The sequence below is a fragment of the Onychomys torridus genome, chromosome 7, assembly GCF_903995425.1.
Source record: "Onychomys torridus chromosome 7, mOncTor1.1, whole genome shotgun sequence".
Taxonomy (NCBI): domain Eukaryota; kingdom Metazoa; phylum Chordata; class Mammalia; order Rodentia; family Cricetidae; genus Onychomys; species Onychomys torridus.
In genome coordinates, this window is record NC_050449.1 from 55,545,197 (window position 1) to 55,565,417 (window position 20,221).

The following is a 20,221-nucleotide window of genomic DNA, read 5'->3' on the forward strand; positions in this document are numbered from 1 at the left end:
TGGGCCTGAGCTCTGAGGAGATCCGGAACTGATAACCAAAGGGAAGGGAGAGTGGGTACCTTCCCTTCTCCTTTAGAGCCCCGCCTAGGGCCGACACAAGCTGAGGGAGAAGAATGCACCCCAGGGGCCCCAGCCTCATTTCCAGATTAAAACAGACGTGAAGGCAGCATGATAAAGAGAAGTGAACTGCCAGCCCAGAGCCCCAGATTCCCACCCTTCTCTGTGACAGTGTGGATCTGTGTGACTTCTGTTCCTCTATCTAGCATACACTATAAGGACCCTAGGAAGTATACAGCAGGAAGGCGCTGTGGAAGTGCCTTCATTCCATCTCTAACTTTGTAATTTTTTTAATACTTCCCCCCTCCTTAGGGATGGGAGCTGAATGTAAAACTGGCACACTAGGCTGAGCCACAGTCCCATGGAGATAGTGCCCCCTGCAGGACCTAGGGAGGCAAGATGCCTCTCCCGTTCATCTTGACAGGCTACCCAGAAAGGATGTGGGAATTTAGGGTTTCCCACTTGTAGTCAACTGAATTCCAGAGAATTCATCTTGTCACATTGAAAATGATATCAGGCATCAAATTCAAACTGTTCAGTTTGCTACGTAATTTTTTTTTTTTTTAATAGGCAAGACTTAAATTCAGCTTCTCCTCACTCTGGGGAGTTAGTGTCGTCTCTAGACCCCAAAATAATGGACACCAGGTTTTCTAGACACTAGAAATAGCCATTTGGGATTTAGCTCAGTGGTAGAGCACTTGCCTTACAAGCGCAAGGCCCTGGGTTCGATCCTCAGCTCAGAAAAAAAAAAAGCCATTTGTGTATGTATATGTTTGTAGGTGTGTGTGTGTGTGTGTGTGTGTGTGTGTGTGTGTAGGTCAGAAGTTGATCTCTGGTTCTCTCTCTCTCTCTCTCTTTCCCTCCCTTTCTCCTTCCCTCCCTCCCTAGCTCTGTCTGGGATTTGAACTCAGATATTCACGGTTTCACAGCAAACCTTTACCAACTGAGCCATCCCTCTACCCCAGTGGTTCTCGACCTTCCTAACTGCTGAGACCCTTTAATACAGTTCCCCATGTAGTGGTGACCCCCCAACCATACAATTATTTCGTTGCTATTTCTTAACTGTGATTTTGCTACTGTTATGAATCATGATGTAAATATGTGGTAGGTGACCCCCCAAAGGGGTGGAGACCCACAGCTCAAAGTTGACCTTCCCAGAGCAAAATCCCAGAACAAACTCCCAGGCAGGCACCAGCTCCCCGTGACTGGAAGCGCAGATGCTGTGAGCTCCGGTTTGTCTAACGATACTCTAGCCCTTGTGTGGAGGCTGCGGTTCCTCACCCCTCACGGTCTTTTCTCTGCCCCGTTGCTGTTGTTACCCCTCCTTAATGACTTTTTACAGTGCTATCATTTTGCAAAATCCTTCTACTCCTGGAGGAGGATTAGCTACTTTTGAGTGGCTGCTCTTTAACATTCAGGAAGTGCAGTTTACATATGGGAGCGATCAATCACTTGCTCCAGATGGCAAATGTATTTCTTTTCACCAGAAACGGAGCAGCAAACATTCAAATTCATCACCAACACAACATTTAAATTCACATCCATTTCAACCTGACATCCTTAATGGGCTGGTAAAATGGAAACCAGTGTTTTTTCCCCTAGACTGTTGGCTGTTTCAAACCGTTTATAAAAAATGAGAATTTGGGATTAAAAAGTGTTATTAAAGCCAGATGTGGTGGCATACTCCTTTAATCTCAGCACTCAGCAGAGGAAGGTGGATTTCTGTGAGTTCAAGGCCAGCCTGGTCTCCATACTGAGTTCCAACCCAGCCAGGGCAATCTAGTAAGGCCCTGTTCAAAAGCTGTTAAACAAACAAACAACAAAAATCCACAAAGCCTTGTCATTAGGGAAAAACAACAACAACAACAACAACTGCTCTCTGCCAGATCCCTGTCATCATGGACATGAGTCACATGCAGCTCACCATGCTGGCCAGGGTAACCAAAGTGCTAGACAGGACTGGCTCACAGGGACAGTGCACACAGGTACATGTAGAATTTATCCATGACACCAGCTGCTCCAACATCTGCAGCATGAAAGGCCCTGTTTGAGAGGGTGATATTTTCACACTACTGGGGTCAGAAAGAAGCTCGGAGGCTGTGCTAAACTTGCTGCTGGGTCCTGGATATCCACTACTTGGTCCAGGGGGTGACCTACAACTGTTAAATAAAGCGTTTATACTGTATGTAAAAGAAAAAATAATCTCACTACTTGCAATTTTCAAGTACTTATCTATCATGCGTGCAGGTGTGTGTGTGTGTGTGTGTGTGTGTGTGTGTGTATGCATGCACCCATACATGTACTCGAAGGTGTGTGAAGGCCAGACACTGGTGTCTTCTTCAATAACTTCCGAATTTATTTTTGTAAATAGGGTCTTTCACTGAACTCGGAACTGGATGACTGGCTACGCTGGCTGGCCAGGGATCCCAGGGATCCTCACATCTCTGCCTCCCTGGTGCTAGGAGGAAGAGGTGCTACTCTGTCCAGCTTATTACATGCATGCTAGGAGATGAATTAGGTCCTTATACTTGTATTGCAAGCACTTTGCTGAATGAGTCATTTCTTCAATCTCTCTATGGCTGTAGCAGTATCTCTGAATTTTGCATTCAAAATAAAAATGTAGTTTATATTAGCATATTAAAAAATTCCTTTAAAAACATTTAGTTTTAGCCAGGCGGTGGTGGTGCATACCTTTAATACCAGCACTCAGGAGGCAGAAGCAGGCAGATCTCTGTGAGTTCAAGGCCAACCTGGTCTACAGAGCGAGTTCCAGGAAAGACGCAAAGCTACACAGAGAAACCCTGTCTCGAAAAAACTAAAAATAAATAAATAAACAAACAAGCCCCCCCCCCCTGACAGATATAAACAAGGTCACAGGAATAGTACTTGATCCAGTGAGACTTGAGATTAGGACTCTGACAACCATGTAAGGATGTGGGGAGAAGACAGCGAGGAAAAGCAACCTCAAAGGAAACCAATCTCACCTACAACTTGATTTTAGACTTCCCATTTCTGGAATCACGACATGTGGATCTCCGCTGTTTAAGCTGCCCTAGCCTCTAGTATTCTGTCAGCTAGAAGTGTGCATCTGCAGACCACTTTCCTCAACAGTGCGTGCACTGTTTTTCATCTGGGTTCGACTGTGTTGAGCCACAGAAACCAAATCCAGCTAACAGCAGCACACAGGGACCGTCCTAAAAGAATACAGACGTACTCTGGAGTCTGAGCAGAGATCCACTGCCCTCTAAAGTGCACTGGATCCCAGTCTTGGAGTTCTGTCAAAACTCTGGTTTTTCCCTGTTGCTTTTCTCTCTCTGCTTCAATTTTTAAAATATTACTCATTTTGGCTTGTTGCTGGGAGAGACTGACTGGCCTAGCTGTTGTCAGGGTCACCTAGCACAGGCAGGAAAGAAGAGCTCATCAGGGATTAAGTCCTCTGTGGTGGAGGACCTGCCTCACAAGGCAATGAACAGAGTATGAGACTCATGGCCAAACCTTAATTTTGTCACAAATTGTAAAATCAAACCCGAGTAGTCCATGAGCCACTCTGTCCAAGAGTGCTTGTGACCACATAGCCGTTTCTCCATGGAAGGTGGGAGACAAGGGGCAGCTCCGAGAGGGAGAACAGCCTTGTGCTAAGACCTGTATGGTCACTGGAATCTAACAGCTGCCTGGTGGTCAACTGGAATTCCAGCACACAAAAAATGTCAGGCTGGATTCGTATTTGGGAACTTTATATAAAGTTATACAAAATCTTACTGAGGAGAGACTATGAGGGGACACTGATCATTCTAAAGATGGGAGAGATGACAGGCGTGGGACTCTCAGCTGGTACCTGTGTACCAGCCCGACTCACCCCTGAGCCCCAGCTTAAGCTCTAGCCCCTGCCTGAGCACAGTGCAGCACTTCATTTTCTGAACTTGTCCTGTGCACTCTGGTCCTACAGGCCAAAGCTCCTGCACTGTACTCTGCTTCCCTGTCTGCAGGCTCAACAGGAAATGTCGGCCAAATGCATGCTGGGCTCACATAACCACAAACTAAGCAGAAAATAAGAGAAATATCCAAGAATATTTCTTTTCAAGATAAAAACTTTATTTTACAATTTTATAAAGCAGCTTTACATTAAGCACAAACAACCCATTTAACTTTGTATAGAAACAAAATACCTTTCCATTTGAAAAAATCAAGTTTCGCTGTATATAAAACTAACATGTGCACATTGTGCTTGGACTGCAAAGTCTGTACAGCTTTACAGAGGACCACCCTTTGGAAGGGCATCCGGTAAACACGTTATTGCATATTTGACACATGGCATATACCCACATGTACAATGGAGGAGAAGCAAGGGAACAAGGACAAGGACAAAACCAGCAGCTTTTGGTGAGAGTCTGTACACCAAAAAAGATGAGTCCCGCCACATCTGCAGAGCGTGCTTGTGCCATTTCTGCACTTGCTCAGGATGCTGCGTGGCTCTTGATGAAGCTGTTATATACAGTAACTCCTAGAGAGTCAAACCTGCCCTTTGTCTAGAAACTTTTGGCTGGTTTTACTACTGAAGTGGCAATAGATTCAACATGGAAGCTAACTCAGGTAAGTGAATCAAACCGATATTTTTAAAGAAAAATTTAAAGAAACAACAAAAACTTAAAATACCCTTCCCATTCTCTCTATACTCAGGATACGTAAACATTTACGTGATTTAAAAACCTAGGAAACTTGGTAGTTTTCTAGAGGCAAAAATGCATGGGTCCCAGGCAGCGCTCTACATATGCCCAGATCTCCCGAAGCAGCGTCACCCCATCTGTCAGACATGCTGTGGATCCCACTTTGCAGGCAGACTTCCTGCACACCCAGAGTCTCATGCTGTAAACTCCCGGGTGACAGAGGCATCTTCAATCTGGGAAGCCAAGCACTGACAGTGCTGCCACAGGCTCAATGTGACCTCTCAGGGAATCTGGGATCACAAGACAAGTCGCTGTTGCAATGTGGAAGGCAGTGGAAAAGCAACAGCAGCAAACTGCCATGTCTACACCATAAACAAACCAAACCAACCATCCCTCTTCAGTGGAAAAGGACAGCCACATTGGTAAAGGCACTGGTGTTTGTCACGAAAGCAGTACCGTAATGATTTCACTGACCCCTCTCATCTGAAGACCAGTATGCAAACATAAAGCAAAGTCGGGATCACTCTGGTAACACATCTAATAGAGGGAACAGTGTTCCTAGGTGGGGAGGCTTGCTTTGAACACCAGTACTGAAAATAAAAAGGGAGTCCTCATTTCTATTGCTGAGACAAATGTGCATGTCCAGACATTGCTAAAATACGTGTGTGAAAACCACAAAGGTAAAAGCTGGGGAACCTAACGACCACACTGGTTTCGTTGTAGGCAAAATTAAGGTGTGGTCATATAAACTGGGAGTTTATACTTGTTTTTCAACAATTTAATATTGCTTTTATCTTTAGTACAGATCTTCCAGTCTCCTTTGATGCCAATATACTTTATATATGTATCATTTATGTATGGGTGTATATGCATCTAATACATATATATGCATCTCATATACATATAAATATATGTATATGGAATATATATATTCCAGTTTCAACAGTACTTGGTAGCTGAATTCAAAGGAAGTCCAATGTGGAGGCAAATCATCCACCTGGCTCTTAAAGGTGCATCTGACAGGTAGCATGGATAAGCTCCATTGTTTGTCCCTAGAAAGTGTGAGATAGTGTTCCTAACTATCTCCATATTATCACACCATAAACACAAACCAGAGCAAACCCAATCCTTGTTGTTTTTAGCTAATGCCTGAAGCCCTACAGCAGACACTGCCCATGGCATAGATCTGATGCAGAGAACAGCAGACACAGGAGCATCTCTTCTGTTTCAGTGCTGGAATCATTCAAATTAAGTTTCAGAGAAACAATGCAATGAGGACAGCAGCAGTGATGTAAAAGTGACAATCCAGGCAGGACAAGCTTTACCGTGACTCCTGAACATACCATTTAACCCAGTAATTGTCTTTAAGGGGGGGGGGAAGTCCTAAAAGGGACCGACGGTAGGCTTCAAATCATTAGGTCTGTCACAAATTTAGACTTATAATTAATGTTCTGGGTAATGTCCTCAAATGGACAAAACTACCAAGGTGTAGTATGAAATGCAATGCAATGTTCTAGACAGTGACAAAGACAGTGCATTGGGAGCAAAGGTGGGAAGATGATTATCAAATTTCTACCGATTGTAGATCAAGTTTCATAAAACAGCATGTCTGTAATTTCTTGTGCAGTCAACAAGTTTCATTTTAGTTGTGCTTATGTTATGTGACCATGAGACCTGAACACAGGCTGTTTAAATATACATAGTTCAAGAAAACCATAATTCAAAATATTTTCCATATATAAATGAACAAATGCAACAAATGCTCACTCCCTCCCAAGAAATGAACCTACAGGAAAGAAACACTGAAAATACACAGTTCACGACCCAGGCTATACGCACATTTACTGCAGTACAGCACACTGTTTTCTAAAAGCCTGCATTCAGCATAAATATAAATAATCACATTTTAAAAGCACTCCATACTAAGATTTAGGTAAGTGCTGGGCAGCAGGCTAGCAGCGGCGACTTACCGTTTTCTTTCACAGACTGCAAAGGACTCTGCAGGGAGGCCTAAGTGATGAGCAGGGCAGAAATCACATATTTGTTCAGCGAACCAACTAAACATTTCTAAGCACCTGACCCATGGAATGCAATTGTTTCAGAAGACTAACTTTAAGGGTCTCTTCTCACGTTGCTGTGACCCACAAACCCCGGACACACACCATCTTAAATGTGCGGTGCGCGGGAGTTCAGAAGAGGCTGGAACGTGCTTTTGGTTTCAAGCTCTAGTTGTGCTTTGCCCTGCTGCCTTTAAGGTAGCTTTTCCACCTCTTGACAAATTCCTTGAAGATTGGTGACTCATCGATGGTACTGAGCAGCTGCAGCTGGTTGATGTGGGTGGTGTGATAGTCCCAGCGGGCCAGGTTGGGAGCAATGCCCAGCATGAAGTGGCGAAGGTCATAGATGGTTCCAGAGCCAGTATCATACAAGGGCAGCATGGCTTTAAGAGATTCCATGCCACGCTCATACAAGGACCTTGCCTCTTTCCCAAGCTTTTCCCCCGCTGTTTCTTTTAGGTCATACAGTCCAATCAAAGAATACATAAAGCCATTTAAAACAAAAGAGCTAGGTGTAGTTGGATATTCTTCATACCAGTCATGTTTATTCATGAACACGGCTTTAACTCCATGCTGCTCTGACAGAAACTTGTATGGGGCTGTTGCCCTTAAAGCTGAATTGAGGAATATATGGTCTTTTGTTAGAAGATAGGCCCTGACTAATGTAGAGATGGCCTGCCCTTGTGCCATAGCAGAGTACCACCCTGGTTCTAAAGACTTAAACCCTTCCCCTAACTTCCGAGTCACCATAATTGGCCAGCCACCTTTCTCATCCTGGTTCCTCACTAGCCAGTCACTAGCAGCAAAGAATGCAGCCATGTGGGCTGTGGTTGAGATGGTAATGTTGTCCAGGAAGCCCTTCCCTTTTGCAATCAACCTAACCACTTTTTTGGGCATGATTTTGGTTGGCTTGACAGCTTTTGTGTTGGAAAGACCCACTCCTTTCTTGAGGTCAGTGACCAGGTCTCTGGTAACTGTACTCCACGAAGTTCTGGGCCCAATGCCGTAGTATATGTCCCTGTCTTTAAAAGCAATTAGCTGGGTGTTTGAGACATAATGCACAGTGAAGAGCTGATTCTTGTCTGTGGTCTCCAGAACCACAGACACACTCCCATTTGTTAGGAGCTTGAGGTCAAATGAAATAATGAAGTCTTTTGTGTTTCCCAGCTGTAAAGACACACCTTCACTGGTTTCTGTGGGGAACAGAACAAGGATTGGTTAGAATAAAGCATTTTTACACTTGAAATTTAATTGTAGTTTATTCATGATAACTACTGACCACACGAAATTAACTCCAGTTATGGTACTAGATTTCTGCTAAGTAGCAAATCTAGTGACTTCATGAAGGCTTCTCCTTACATTGACTCTGTCTGGTTTACAGATAAGATTCAGAACAAATAACTAAGAATTTCTGATCATACTGTCTTTTCTAGACTTGATGTCAACTGGTCAAGAATCACTGATTATTCTAATATATTTATTTCATAAAAGGGAGAAAAATAGCCAAAAGCTGGTTCAAACACATATTATTACAAGAAAGTTAAAGTTCTAGACAGAATGGTATGTTCAAAATTTCATTTCTTTTTTTTTTTAAAACTTTTCTTTTGTTTTTCGAGACAGGGTTTCTCTGTGTGGCTTTGCATCTTTCCTGAATCTCACTAAGTAGACCAGGCTGGCCTCAAACTCACAAAGATCCACCTGCCTCTGCCTCCCAAGTACTGGGATTAAAGGCGTGCACCACCACCACCGCCCGGCCAAAATTTCATTTCTAATGCAGCTGGTATTTCCTGCCTTATATTCTGAATGTTTTACATTCCAGACTTTACATGATGCCTGCTTAGCCTTGAGTGTGCACTGTCTCACTCCCTCTTTACAGATGTACAACTGATGAGATACACAGTCAAGCAACCTCCCAGACACAAAGGACAGAACCTATACTGCCCAGTCTGGCTCTTAATTTGACATGGAAAACAGTGTTTTGTTTTGTTTTTATACTCTGGAATTATAAACAAAATTACTGGAAATTAAACAATGGGCTTGTGTATAAGATAAAAAAGGGAAGGGGGAAAGTACACTTTGAAGTTAAAAACCGTTCACAATTCCTGCTTGGCCAGCAGCTCTGAAAAAGCAAAACCAGACCTTTCCAAGTCCCAGTTTCTTCAAGTGTTGGCAGAGACAGTATCACTTTGAAGGTTGATTTTGACAATTTAAAGAAAACAGTGGCTTAGAACAGTGATAAATGCTGGTGACTACTGCCACTAATTACCACATGCTAACAAAATTCTAAAAGCTGTTTTTTATTTGGCAAATTATGAAATATGGAATTTCTCTCATATAACCAGAGTACAGTGATGGTTGGCTCTCAGCAAGATGACCCCCTGAATGACACTAATCTAACAATTACCAAAAGATACTGCGTATTAAAACCAACTAGCAGCAAAGATAACACATATAACACAAACGCACCCCCCACATAAATAAACAATTCATACAGCACAACTTTAAACCATGAAGGGGAAAAATGAACACCTTCTTCTGGGTAGCCTTGGCTGTCCTGAAACTCACTCTGTAGGCTAGGCCGGCTTCAAACTCAGAGATCTGCCTGCCTGACTCGATAGTGCTGGCATCAAAGGTATGCGCCACCACCACCTGATAGAACATCTTAATCTTTACAGGGCTTACACTTCCCAAACACACCCACACATAGGCTATCATTTGGTCCTCATTCTTCTGAGGGTGGTAAAACATGGATTGTTTCTGCTGTAAAGGTGAAGACCCACAGGCTTTGTAAGATTAAACGGTTACTAGTAGGGCAGGAACTATGATCTAGGTTTCAGGGCCCAAGTACAGAGACTGTGAGGAGAGAAATGGCACTGGAAGTAGATGCTCAAAGGAGCGTTAATCCTGGGGAGGAAATGCTGTGTCACAGGAGCAAAGTTCACATCAGTCTGGTTAAGTCAAGCCTCTCAACACTGGATTCCACCAGTACAGATACACGTGGCCCAAGGCTCTTAATGACTTCATTTGATGGAGCAGACAATTATGGAAATTGTATCAAGAATGAGAACACACAGCAGACTTATGAATCAAATAATGCCTGGGTGACAGTTTAAAAATTGACCACAATAGTAAAATCTTAGTTCAGCAAAATCCATTTCACCTGTCAAAAATGTCAGCATGCATTCTCTCTCTAACTAGCACTTTCCTCTGCTGTGGATATTGCTCTGTATAAATAAAATGCTGTTTGTCCAGTGGCCAGGCAGGAAGTATAGGTGGGACAAGAGAGAAGAGAATTCTGGGAAGTGGAAGGCTGGGGGCGGAGAGACGCTGCCAGCCACTGCCATGACAAGATGTAAGGTACAGGTAAGCCATGAACCAAGTGGCAAGTATAGATTAATAGAAATGGGTTAATTTAAGATAGAAGAAATAGATAACAAGAAGCCTGCCACGGCCATACAGTTTATAAGTAATATAAATCTCTGTGTGCTTATTTGGTTGGATCTGAGCAACTGTGGGATTGGTGGGTGAGAGAGATTTGTCCTGACTGTGGGCCAGGAAGGAAAATTCTAACGACATTCCTCCTTTCCAGTAAAAGGAAATCTGGAGCTGAGTTCAACTACCTGATACACTGTGGGATTCAGAACTGAAGTATGAATCATACAAGATTAAATTACACTCAGCACAGCATACTATCCTGAGTCCTATTTTTTATCATTATTAAGTATTACATATGTTCTGGCAGACTGGTTAACAATGCCCCATCTTAGTCCAGATGAAGGGAAGCTGAAATCCATTTCCTCCCAGAATTCTGTTCTAATTTTTCACTTTATTTATAAAAAATTGAATTACGTGACATGGTTTAATCAATCCTCTTATTATGTCTTAATATACTAGATGAGTTTTCCAAAGGATTCAACAATGAATGAATCCTTAAAAAGTCCAATTATTAATTTTCTAAACCCTTCACACTAATAAAGGGGATTCTCCTGAGACGCACTGGAGTGACAAAGAAGTCAGAGCCCTCAATCAATCAACAATTGGGGTCTTCCCAACAATTATATGAAACCAGTCTTCTGTTTCCTTCTTCCGGCATACATGGGGAGTTATATACCTGCCAGACTCCTGAAGGGTCAAGGTGGCAGCATGAGGGATGGTGTGCAAACAGAAAAGACAGCAGATGAGGTTCTGAGCTCTCCACAGAACACTGTGCTGGCTGGAGACTCCTCCTTCCAATCTACTAACCCAAGTTCCGACTTCCCAACCATTTGGACTCCCACAAGCCCATGAACCCTACTTTCTGAGTAGTTTATCTTCAAGAGCTACTGGAACTTTCTGTTTGGTATACATGGACATGTGTACATTAACAAGGGAGGATAAACATGCTGCCAGCTATTTTCTAGCTCTGACACTAAACGCACAAGTACCCAAACTATCACCACCACCACTATCACCACCACCACTATCACCACTATCACCACCACCATCACCACCACCACCACCACCACTATCACCACCACCACCACTATCACCACCACTATCACCACCACCACTATCACCACCACTATCACCACCACCACCACCACCACTATCACCACCACCACCACCACCACCACCATCACCACCACCACTATCACCACCATCACCACCAAACAGAAGAGTCAGACTATATCAAGCTATAAAGTGTAGCAATTATGAAAAGGCCAAAACATCTCAACACTATAGCCCTGAAAAGGTGTTAATATCCAACGACATTGAAGGAACTCAAGAGAAAAAATCAGTTAATTAAAGAATGTACAAAGGTCTGAACAGATATTTTCCCCAAAGTCACAAATAGCCACAGGGTGTATGCAAAGGTGTTCATCCCTTATCTCAAAGGAAGTACAAACAAAACCATAGCAAAATACCACCCACTATACCTTAGGGCTATCACAGAAAGCATAGGCACTGATGTTGATATGGGGAGAAAGGATCCTTGTGCACTTTTGAGTGGGAATATAAATTGGTGCAGCCATTACAGCAATTTGAATAAAGGTCCCCCACCCCCAAACTAAAACCAGGACTCCCAGGTGAACCAGGAATCCCACTTTGGATCCATACTTAGCAAAGGAAATAAAATTAGTATCACAAACAGATGCGTGGGTGAGAGATAGCCTATGGTCATTGAAAGATTAGCAGAAATAGCCAAGACATGGAAATAACCTGTGTGTGGTGATAGGTGAACGGATAATGTGGTGTGTTTGTAATTTCTAGTTGTAAAAGAAAAAGAAATCCTGCCATCTGAGAGTTAATGCTTAATGAAAGGCAGATAATGAATATGGAATTTCTACTATACTCTAATTACATTAATTCTTAGTGATTAGTTAAGAAAGCTGAACTTACAGAAACAGAATGATATATTTACAAACTTGGAAATGGGGAAATGGGGAGATGGAGGTCAAATACAAGCTTTCAGACACCTGATGCACAGCATGGCAAACTAGAGATAATACTGTATCACATGCTTAAAATATGCTAATATTTCTACACTCTTACTAACATACACGATACCTCTATGAGGTGATGCATATGTAAATTATCTTTTGCTTTCATGTTTTTAGAAGATTTTTATTATTTTTAATTATGTATTTGTGTGTGGGCATCAGATCCCCTGGAAGAGGAGTTATAGGTAGTTGTGAGCCATCTGACATGGGTGCTGGATTCCAGTCCTGTGTAAACTACCTATCTTGATCCTGGTAACCAATTTACAACATGTATCTGCATCAAAGCATCATGCTGTACGTCTAAATATACACAAATTCATTTGTCAGTTACACTCAGTAAAGCTGAGACAATAGTCTTTAAGTCAGTATCCTCACATAAAGCATAAGTTATTCATTCCTCATCAACAGGTGTACTACATCAAATGAGAAACAGCCCTATTCAAACCTGGATGAATGCTAAGAGATGAGGGTCAGCAGGAAAAAAGGGGGGGAGGGGAAGCCTCAGCAGAATCTGGGGAAAAACAGCTAAACAAGAGAGAGAGGAGGAGGAGAGATCACCAAAGTGGAAGGAAAAGAATGCTTTGGGAAAGTTAATTACAAGCATGAGGTTCTACATCATTCAGTTTGAAAACTTAGAAGACAGCCAGGCATGGTGGCACATGCCTGCAATTTCAGCACTGGGGAAGAGGCAGAAAGATCAAGAGTTCAAGGTAACCCCTTCCTCAACTACATAGTGAGTTTGAGGCCAGCTAAGGCTATTGTGAGACTCCATTTAAATCAATCACTCTCTCTTCCTCTCTCTCTCCATCCATCCATCTCTATAGATATCTCTCTGTATCTAATTAGATTTTTTTTTTCCCCAGAGCTGAGGACTGAACCCAGGGCCTTGTGCTTGCTAGGCAAGCGCTCTACCACTGAGCTAAATCCCCAACCCCCTAATTATATTTTTAAAGGAAAATATTAGTAAATAAATAAGTAAAAGTACGTGGCAGACTTATAAAATGACCCCACCATGTGTATGTGTGTGTGTTGATTTTTTCAGGCTGGAACTCATGTTCTTCCTGCCTCTGCTTCCTAAGTCCTGGGATCACAGGTGTTCTACTATATCTTGCTCATAAAAATGTTTTCTACTCAAAGCGATTTTGTTCCTTTTTGGGGGAAAACAAAAACCTCCTTTGGGGAAAGGACCAAGAATGAAAAATAACCTCTCGTTCTCCAGAACCCCAGCTTACTTACACCTACACTCTTAAGAACAAGTCTCAAATTCTCAGGAATGATGCTCTAGACTGTTTCCCACAAAACTGTATTTTCTAAACATTCTTCATGCCTCACAGCCATGTTTCAATGATGTCACCTTACTTCCTTGATTCTTACTCTCACGTAGTTGCAATCATTCTCCCTCACCCTTACAGTACAGCTTCCTGAACACCCAGAATAACATGTGCATGCCACTCCTAGCTAGCAGACTTACCAACAGGGATCAACTATGAGTAAGTGTATTCTCCTAACAACATGGTTTTAACAGTTCTCTGTGTGCTTGAAACCATGTGAAAAAAGTGGTTTTCTCCCCAGCAACTGGCCACTGAATGTATGACAGGTTAAGGTGAAGATTCCTCATTGCAGGATGTGTGAATCTACTTTTGCACTCCTCAAGGCATCTAAAAGCATCAAGGAAATCTGTTGCTGTCAACAGGACAGAGACCATTCTACAAAAACCCTCCAGAGACTCTAGGAGATCGGATGGAAGATAGAATTTTCTACCAACATCTAGACAACACTATCAAAGCAAAATGAAACCCCTTGGGTTCACCCAAAACCAAATGTTCTTTTGCTTCATATAATAATTTCCTGCTACAATAACTTCCTAGGTATAAAACAACTATTCTTAAGCATTTCCTTGTAACTTCTCACCTAGCCATGGGAGGTGTTTTATAATAAGCAAAACATCTATGTACCAGGGTATCACAAACATCATGGAAGAAAAGATGTTCTAGTCTCAATAAAATTAAAGGCTGTCCCTTCTTTGCAAGGCATTAACATTCCTAAATGCATTACTCAAGGCCCTGTAGGATGAGTAGATTTGTACTTTGGCTTTCCAGGTCTGTCATCAATAAAGAACAAGGAGAAAGGTCTTACCCTCTTTTTTCTCTTTTATTTACCTACTCTAGGTTGGAGGGACAGGGAATGAATTCTGAACCTGACAACATTTCATTAAGCCTGAGGTGCTAAGATTATTACATTGTTCTTTTAAGTAATGGACTCATTAATTCTCATGGATATTGATTAGTACAGGAAAATACATTACATCCTAATTAATGAAACTGTCTCAGTAAAAGGGAAATGTTGCATAAGGTTAATTTGATCTTATAAATGGTTTTATTAATGAAAATGGTTTTATATGAAGTTTCAGATAATTTAGTACATTAACAAAATTCAGTATGAAAGCAGGCCTACTTGGTAATGCTATAATTTCTTGAAAAAAAAATGCTATTGGTTAAAAAATATGCAAAGGAAAGGATGGCTCTTGAAGTTAAAACAAGATTTAACCTAGGGCAGAATCACTTACAACTTCAACTCTGCTATGCTGACATATAAGCCAAGGAAGACTGAGGATGTACTCAGTGGTAGAATGCTTGTTTAGTATATACAAAGTCCTGGGTCAGATTCCAGTACCAAAGACTAAACCAAACCAAAACCTTTATTCCAGGGCATACAGACCCCAGGAGGCACACGACAACTCTATCTACATGTCAGTATCACTCCATAGCTTGGTTCTTCACACAGTAAATTAACTTCTTTTTACAACACTTGTCTTTTTTTTTCCCCAGCTGTCCCCTTTTGAAGGATTTCACTTAGATGACATCATTTATGCATGTAACATAAAGAAAGGGCTAGCTATTTGCTGGGGATGTCTTTCTGTATGCTGTGAATGTGTTGTTATGATTGATTGATAAATAAAATGGTGATTGGTCAGTAGCTAGGCAGGAAGTACAGTACAGGTGGGATAAGCAGAGAGGCAAATTCTGGAAGTGGAAGGCTGAGTGAGGAGACTGCCAGCTGCCACTGCTGCCATGAGAAGATGTAAAGATCCAATAAGCCACGAGCCATGTGGCAAGGTATAGATTTATAGAAATGGGTTAATTTAAGATGTAAGATCTAACTAGCAAGAAGCCTGAGCCACTAAGGCCATACAGTTTTTTTGTTTGTTTGTGTTTGTTTTTTGTTTTTAGAGGCAGGGTTTCTCTGTGTAGTTTTGGTGCCTGTCCTGGATCTCACTCTGTAGCCCAGGCTGGCCTCGAACTCATAAAGATCCACCTGGCTCTCCCTCCCGAGTGCTGGGATTAAAGGCATGAGCCACCACCACCCGGCCTAGGCCATACACTTTTAATTAATATAAGCCTCTGTGTGTTTACTTGGGTCCAAGCAGCTGCAGGACTGGCAGGTAAGAGAGATTTGTCCTGATCATGGGCCAGGTGGGACACAGGAAAACCCCAGCTACAGCTATTATGTTTTTAAAAACCATTACAAATTTTAAAGGTGCACCAGTTTATTATATGTCAATTTAAATGTAAGACACATATAGTCTGAAACTCACCTGGAGCAATAAACTGTTTAACATTGGTGGATCTAGACTTGTCAGCCACACTTGCCATGAAGCACCCCTTGGGCACGGTCCATTCAGTAGGTCTGACATTTCTGTCCCTGTCTTCTGCTGTCTCGTATACCTCTATATGAGGGGGTTTCTCGGTTAGATTTTTGCTGTAATGACTTAGCCCATACTGTGCAATCTGGATTGGGTAGAAATAGCCTTGAGGTCCCCATTGTGTAGATAATGGCACACCTATAAAAAACAAACAACGGATCACTAAACCCAGACATTGAGGAGCCATTCTGAGGACTACTCTTCTACTGCTGCATGTCTAAGGAATGTTGTAGGGTTATCCACAACTTGAAGCTTTTTTTTTCTGCTTTCATGCTGTGTGTTGTTCTATTGATCAATCTTAATTCTTACACCAACTGTACATCTTTGTAATCAATCATTTTTTAAAAAGATCATACGTATATAAACATCTTTTATTAAATGATGAAATATTTAACTTTGGGGGAATTATACCTTGGAAAAAGAGTATAGGTGTTAGAAAGCTTACCAGCAGCCTGGGTCTCTTGCCTGTCTAGTCCCTCTATTAGTACTGTGTGTGTGTGTGTGTGTGTGTGTGTGTGTGTGTGTGTGTGTGTTGTGTGTTTCTGTGATAGCAAGGACTGAACTCTTGGCCTTGCACATGTTAGGCAAATGCTGCATCACTGAGCCATATCCCTGGCCCAGTAACTACTGTTTCAAAGCACAATTTCTGGAGATTGGTGCCTTGACCTCATTGATGAGACTCTGAGGCAGGTTAATGGCATAATCCTATTTATTCAGTCTGGTCTTACTGCTGCCCTTAAATCACACCAACTGAAAAGCTTCAGTAGGTTTACACTTCACATGTTTCTTCTTGCCAGACAGAGCGACCATGAAAGGTCTCTTCCCATTAAGCTATGTAGTGGCTTTGTAACTAACAACTTCAGATTTTTAGTCCTTAATACAATCAAGCTAGAAAAACTCAAGTATAGCAAACAGATACCAACCTTCAACTCCACTTATACACTTGACTCTGTCTCGGACTTCCACATTGTAGCCTTCAAAGGACATAAACACACCGTCAGGGTGGTAAGGGGCTCTCTGTGCATAGACTTTGGAATAGCTATGAGAGAATTCAAATCGATCATAGCCATCATACTGGACCACCTTTCCGTAAACATCAAAGTATTTCTCTACCCAAGTGAATGGAAGAAAAACTTCATTCCCTTCTCGTCTCCCTTTGATTGTGTGTTCATCATTGATGAGGCAGTCAATCTCCTCATATTTAAGCCCCAACACCTTGCTTCCCCCATTGCTACTGAAGCCCCCGACGACAGGGGGTGCCTTTTGTTGCTCCTGAGGAAATGCCTCCTCTGGCTGCTGTTTGGCTATGTGGTTGGCATAGTGGTTACTTTCAGATGCTGCTGTCCTTTTTTCTAATCCATCCACCCTGAATCCACTGCTCAAGTGCCGAGGAAACTGGATTGCTTTGTCGCTGGAACATTTATTCCACAAAAGTACTGTGACCAAGGTGAATAGCGCACAGATGATAATCAAAGTCTTATAGTTGACCCGAGCTGCCAAACAACGCATATTCAGACCATACCTATAAAGGCAAGAAGAAAATCATGCAGAATCATTACTGGCGTTTCATAGGTAAGTTTGCTTCATTTAAAATATATTTTATCAAATGCATGTAATCTGGTCATATTTAAAACTATGACCCAAACTTTCCAGCATAGGCAAAGGTAAGAGGCAAACTGCTCTGTTAGCATAATCCTCTAATGCATAGATGCCCAAATTTTCACTCTGTGTTACTTTAGGAATTTCCTTAGTGTGCGCCTTATTTGTAAAGTAATTAGTTACAGTGTTTATATCCTAGTACTTTTAGTAGCTGTCTGAGAAAACAACAACAAAACACAACATCTTTGTAGCTCTTAGTTTCCTGTTCCCTCAGTCTGCTCTGAGCCTCTTGCTTCTGCCCTTGCCTTTCTGCCTAACATGCTGACAGGCCTTCCAGTCTTAGTCTTCATGGTTCCTCATCTCTGTTCATTCCTGAGTGATCTCTCCCAGGCCTCAGGCCTTAATAGGAACTTGAATGCTGATCATCCCCAAATTCTCTATCCAGGCTAGATCTTCTAACTATGTAATGTATGTATGTATATAGTTACAAAGAAAATGTATATAAGTAAAGATGCCAGTTACTTGGGTTGGCTCTTGGAGATATATCTATTTGGCTTTCCAAGTAACTGGCATCTTTACTTAGAAAGCCAAATAAGCACTGTAATACTCTCAACAGCTTCACTCTGATCTTCTCCCTCAATCCACTCACCCTTCTATTACTCAGAATAAAAACTTTGATTCCTGTGTTGTTCACTTGGAATCTAACTGACCAACTTCATTACTGCCACAATGGCAGAGCCATGGTCATTTTTCAGATGCAGCACTTCCGCACTGGCCAAACTGGCCCCTCTTTTTCTACCCATACCCGACACTCCACTCCCAAGTCTGTTCTAAACACACAGTCAGAATACTTTTAAATTTAAGCCAGATATACTGGGCAGTATGCTGTGGGATGTCTTTCTGTAAGCAACAATATGTGTTGCTCTGATTGGTTGATAAATAAAGCTGCATTGGTCTATGGCAGGGCAGGAGCCAGGAGAGAAAATTCAAGGGAGAGAGTGAAAGGAGAAAGGAGAGTAAGAGGAGACATCAAACCACTGTCAAGGAGCAACATGTAATGGGGCGCAGGTAAAGCCACAGAACATATGGCAATATATAGATTAATAGAAACGGGTTAATTTAAGATGAAAGAGCTAGTTAGCCAGAAGCTTGAGCCATAGGCCATACAGTTTGTAAATAATACAAGCCTCTATGTGTTTACTTGCAGGAAGCAGGTGGGAGAGATTCGCCTGACCTCGGGGTGGGCAGGACTGGAGAAACTTACGGCTATAGCAGTGGTGGTGCATGCCTTTAATCCCAGCAGAGGCAGGCGGATCTCTGTGAGTTTGAGGCCAGCCTGGTCTGCAGAGTGAGTTCCAGGACAGCCAGGGATACAAAGAGAACCATGTCTTGAAACAGAAAAAAAAAAAAAAATGTAAGCCAGATAATGTCACTCCAGTACTGAGGGAGAAGACAATGATGCTGTGGCCCTATGGGCCATATGGCACACCAACCAGCTAGGATAATATGTAGAGGTCATTGGGGAACACGAGAAATTATGTGTGTCAGTTCTATGTGTGATGTATGGAACACTTGAGATTGCTCAGAGTAAAGGACGTAAAGCATAATTTATGTTTGCACAGTCATTCTGTAATTTTAATGTGCAGTGTGATTCCACAATTATTTATATTGTTTGTAATCTCTTCTCATTTTGCCCACAATATACCTTTTTAGGCAGGATAAAAGGAGCAAATGCCAAATGAAAATATTTTGTGAAAAATTAAATGATGAATTTCAGTTAAAGAAGCTAATGGTGGCTGGGCGGTGGTAGTGCACGCCTTTAATCCCAGCATTTGGGAGACAACAGCACGTAGTTCTCTGTGAGTTTGAGGCCAGCCTGGTCTACAGAGCGAGATCCAGGACCAGAACAGGCACCAAAACTACACAGAGAAACTCTGTCTCAAAAAAATCAAAAGCACTAATGGTGAACATAATAACACACTTCTTCTAATTCTAAGAGAAGGTAAACTTTAAGCCACCAAATGCCTAAAATCAATTCATCAACTCCAACACCTTTCTTTATCTTTTCTTTTTTGGTTTAAGGTTTATTTTTAATTATGTGTAAGTGTGTATGTCTTTGTGTAGGTTGGGTACATGAGTGTGGGCACCCTCAGAGGCCAGAAGTGTCTGGTTACAGGTGGTTGTGAGCCACCCGATATGGGTGATGGGAACTGTCCTCTAGAAGAGCTCATAAAGACTGAGCCATCTCTCCAGACCTTCTGCTCCCACTCTGAACAGTCTGGCAAGATGCAGATTGTGTTCAGATTAGCTTCAAAGTCTCAGGGCAGTACTGTGCGCTCTCTCTCTCTCTCTCTCTCTCTCTCTCTCTCTCTCTCTCTCTCTCTCTCTCTCTGAGACTGGGTATCTCTATGTAATTTTTGGTGCCTGTTCTGGATCTCCCTCTGTAGACCAGGCTGGCCTAGAACTCACAAACATCTGCCTGGCTCTGCCCCCCCCCCCCCCCCCCGCCCGCCCGCCCAAGTGCTGGGATTAAAGGTGTACGCCACCATTGCCCTGCACTGTTTTAATATAGTTATGGGTTACTGGTAAGGTTTGAATGCAGTCTGATACCTGACACTATGACTTCATTAAGGAGTTCTGTTCATCTCATGAATTCTACAG

At 42.3% G+C, this 20,221-nt stretch overlaps 1 protein-coding gene across 6 annotated transcripts in view; it reads right to left on the minus strand.

The window, feature by feature from the left end:
• Window positions 1-4,127: 4,127 nt before the first annotated feature.
• The window catches only part of Glce (glucuronic acid epimerase), a 67,251-nt gene continuing 51,157 nt past the window's right edge, over window positions 4,128-20,221 (minus strand). For 5 of the 6 annotated variants that reach the window (XM_036192437.1, XM_036192433.1, XM_036192435.1 and 2 more), the window contains 3 exons: window positions 16,885-17,483; window positions 15,854-16,099; window positions 4,128-7,971 (listed from right to left, as the gene is read on the minus strand). In XM_036192437.1, the coding sequence (XP_036048330.1) occupies window positions 6,947-7,971; window positions 15,854-16,099; window positions 16,885-17,470 (1,857 nt within the window). In that variant the 5' untranslated portion in view covers window positions 17,471-17,483 and the 3' untranslated portion in view covers window positions 4,128-6,946. Of the gene's footprint in view, window positions 7,972-15,853; window positions 16,100-16,884; window positions 17,484-20,170; window positions 20,190-20,221 lie in introns of those variants that run through there. The other variant, XM_036192438.1, reaches the window with a different exon arrangement.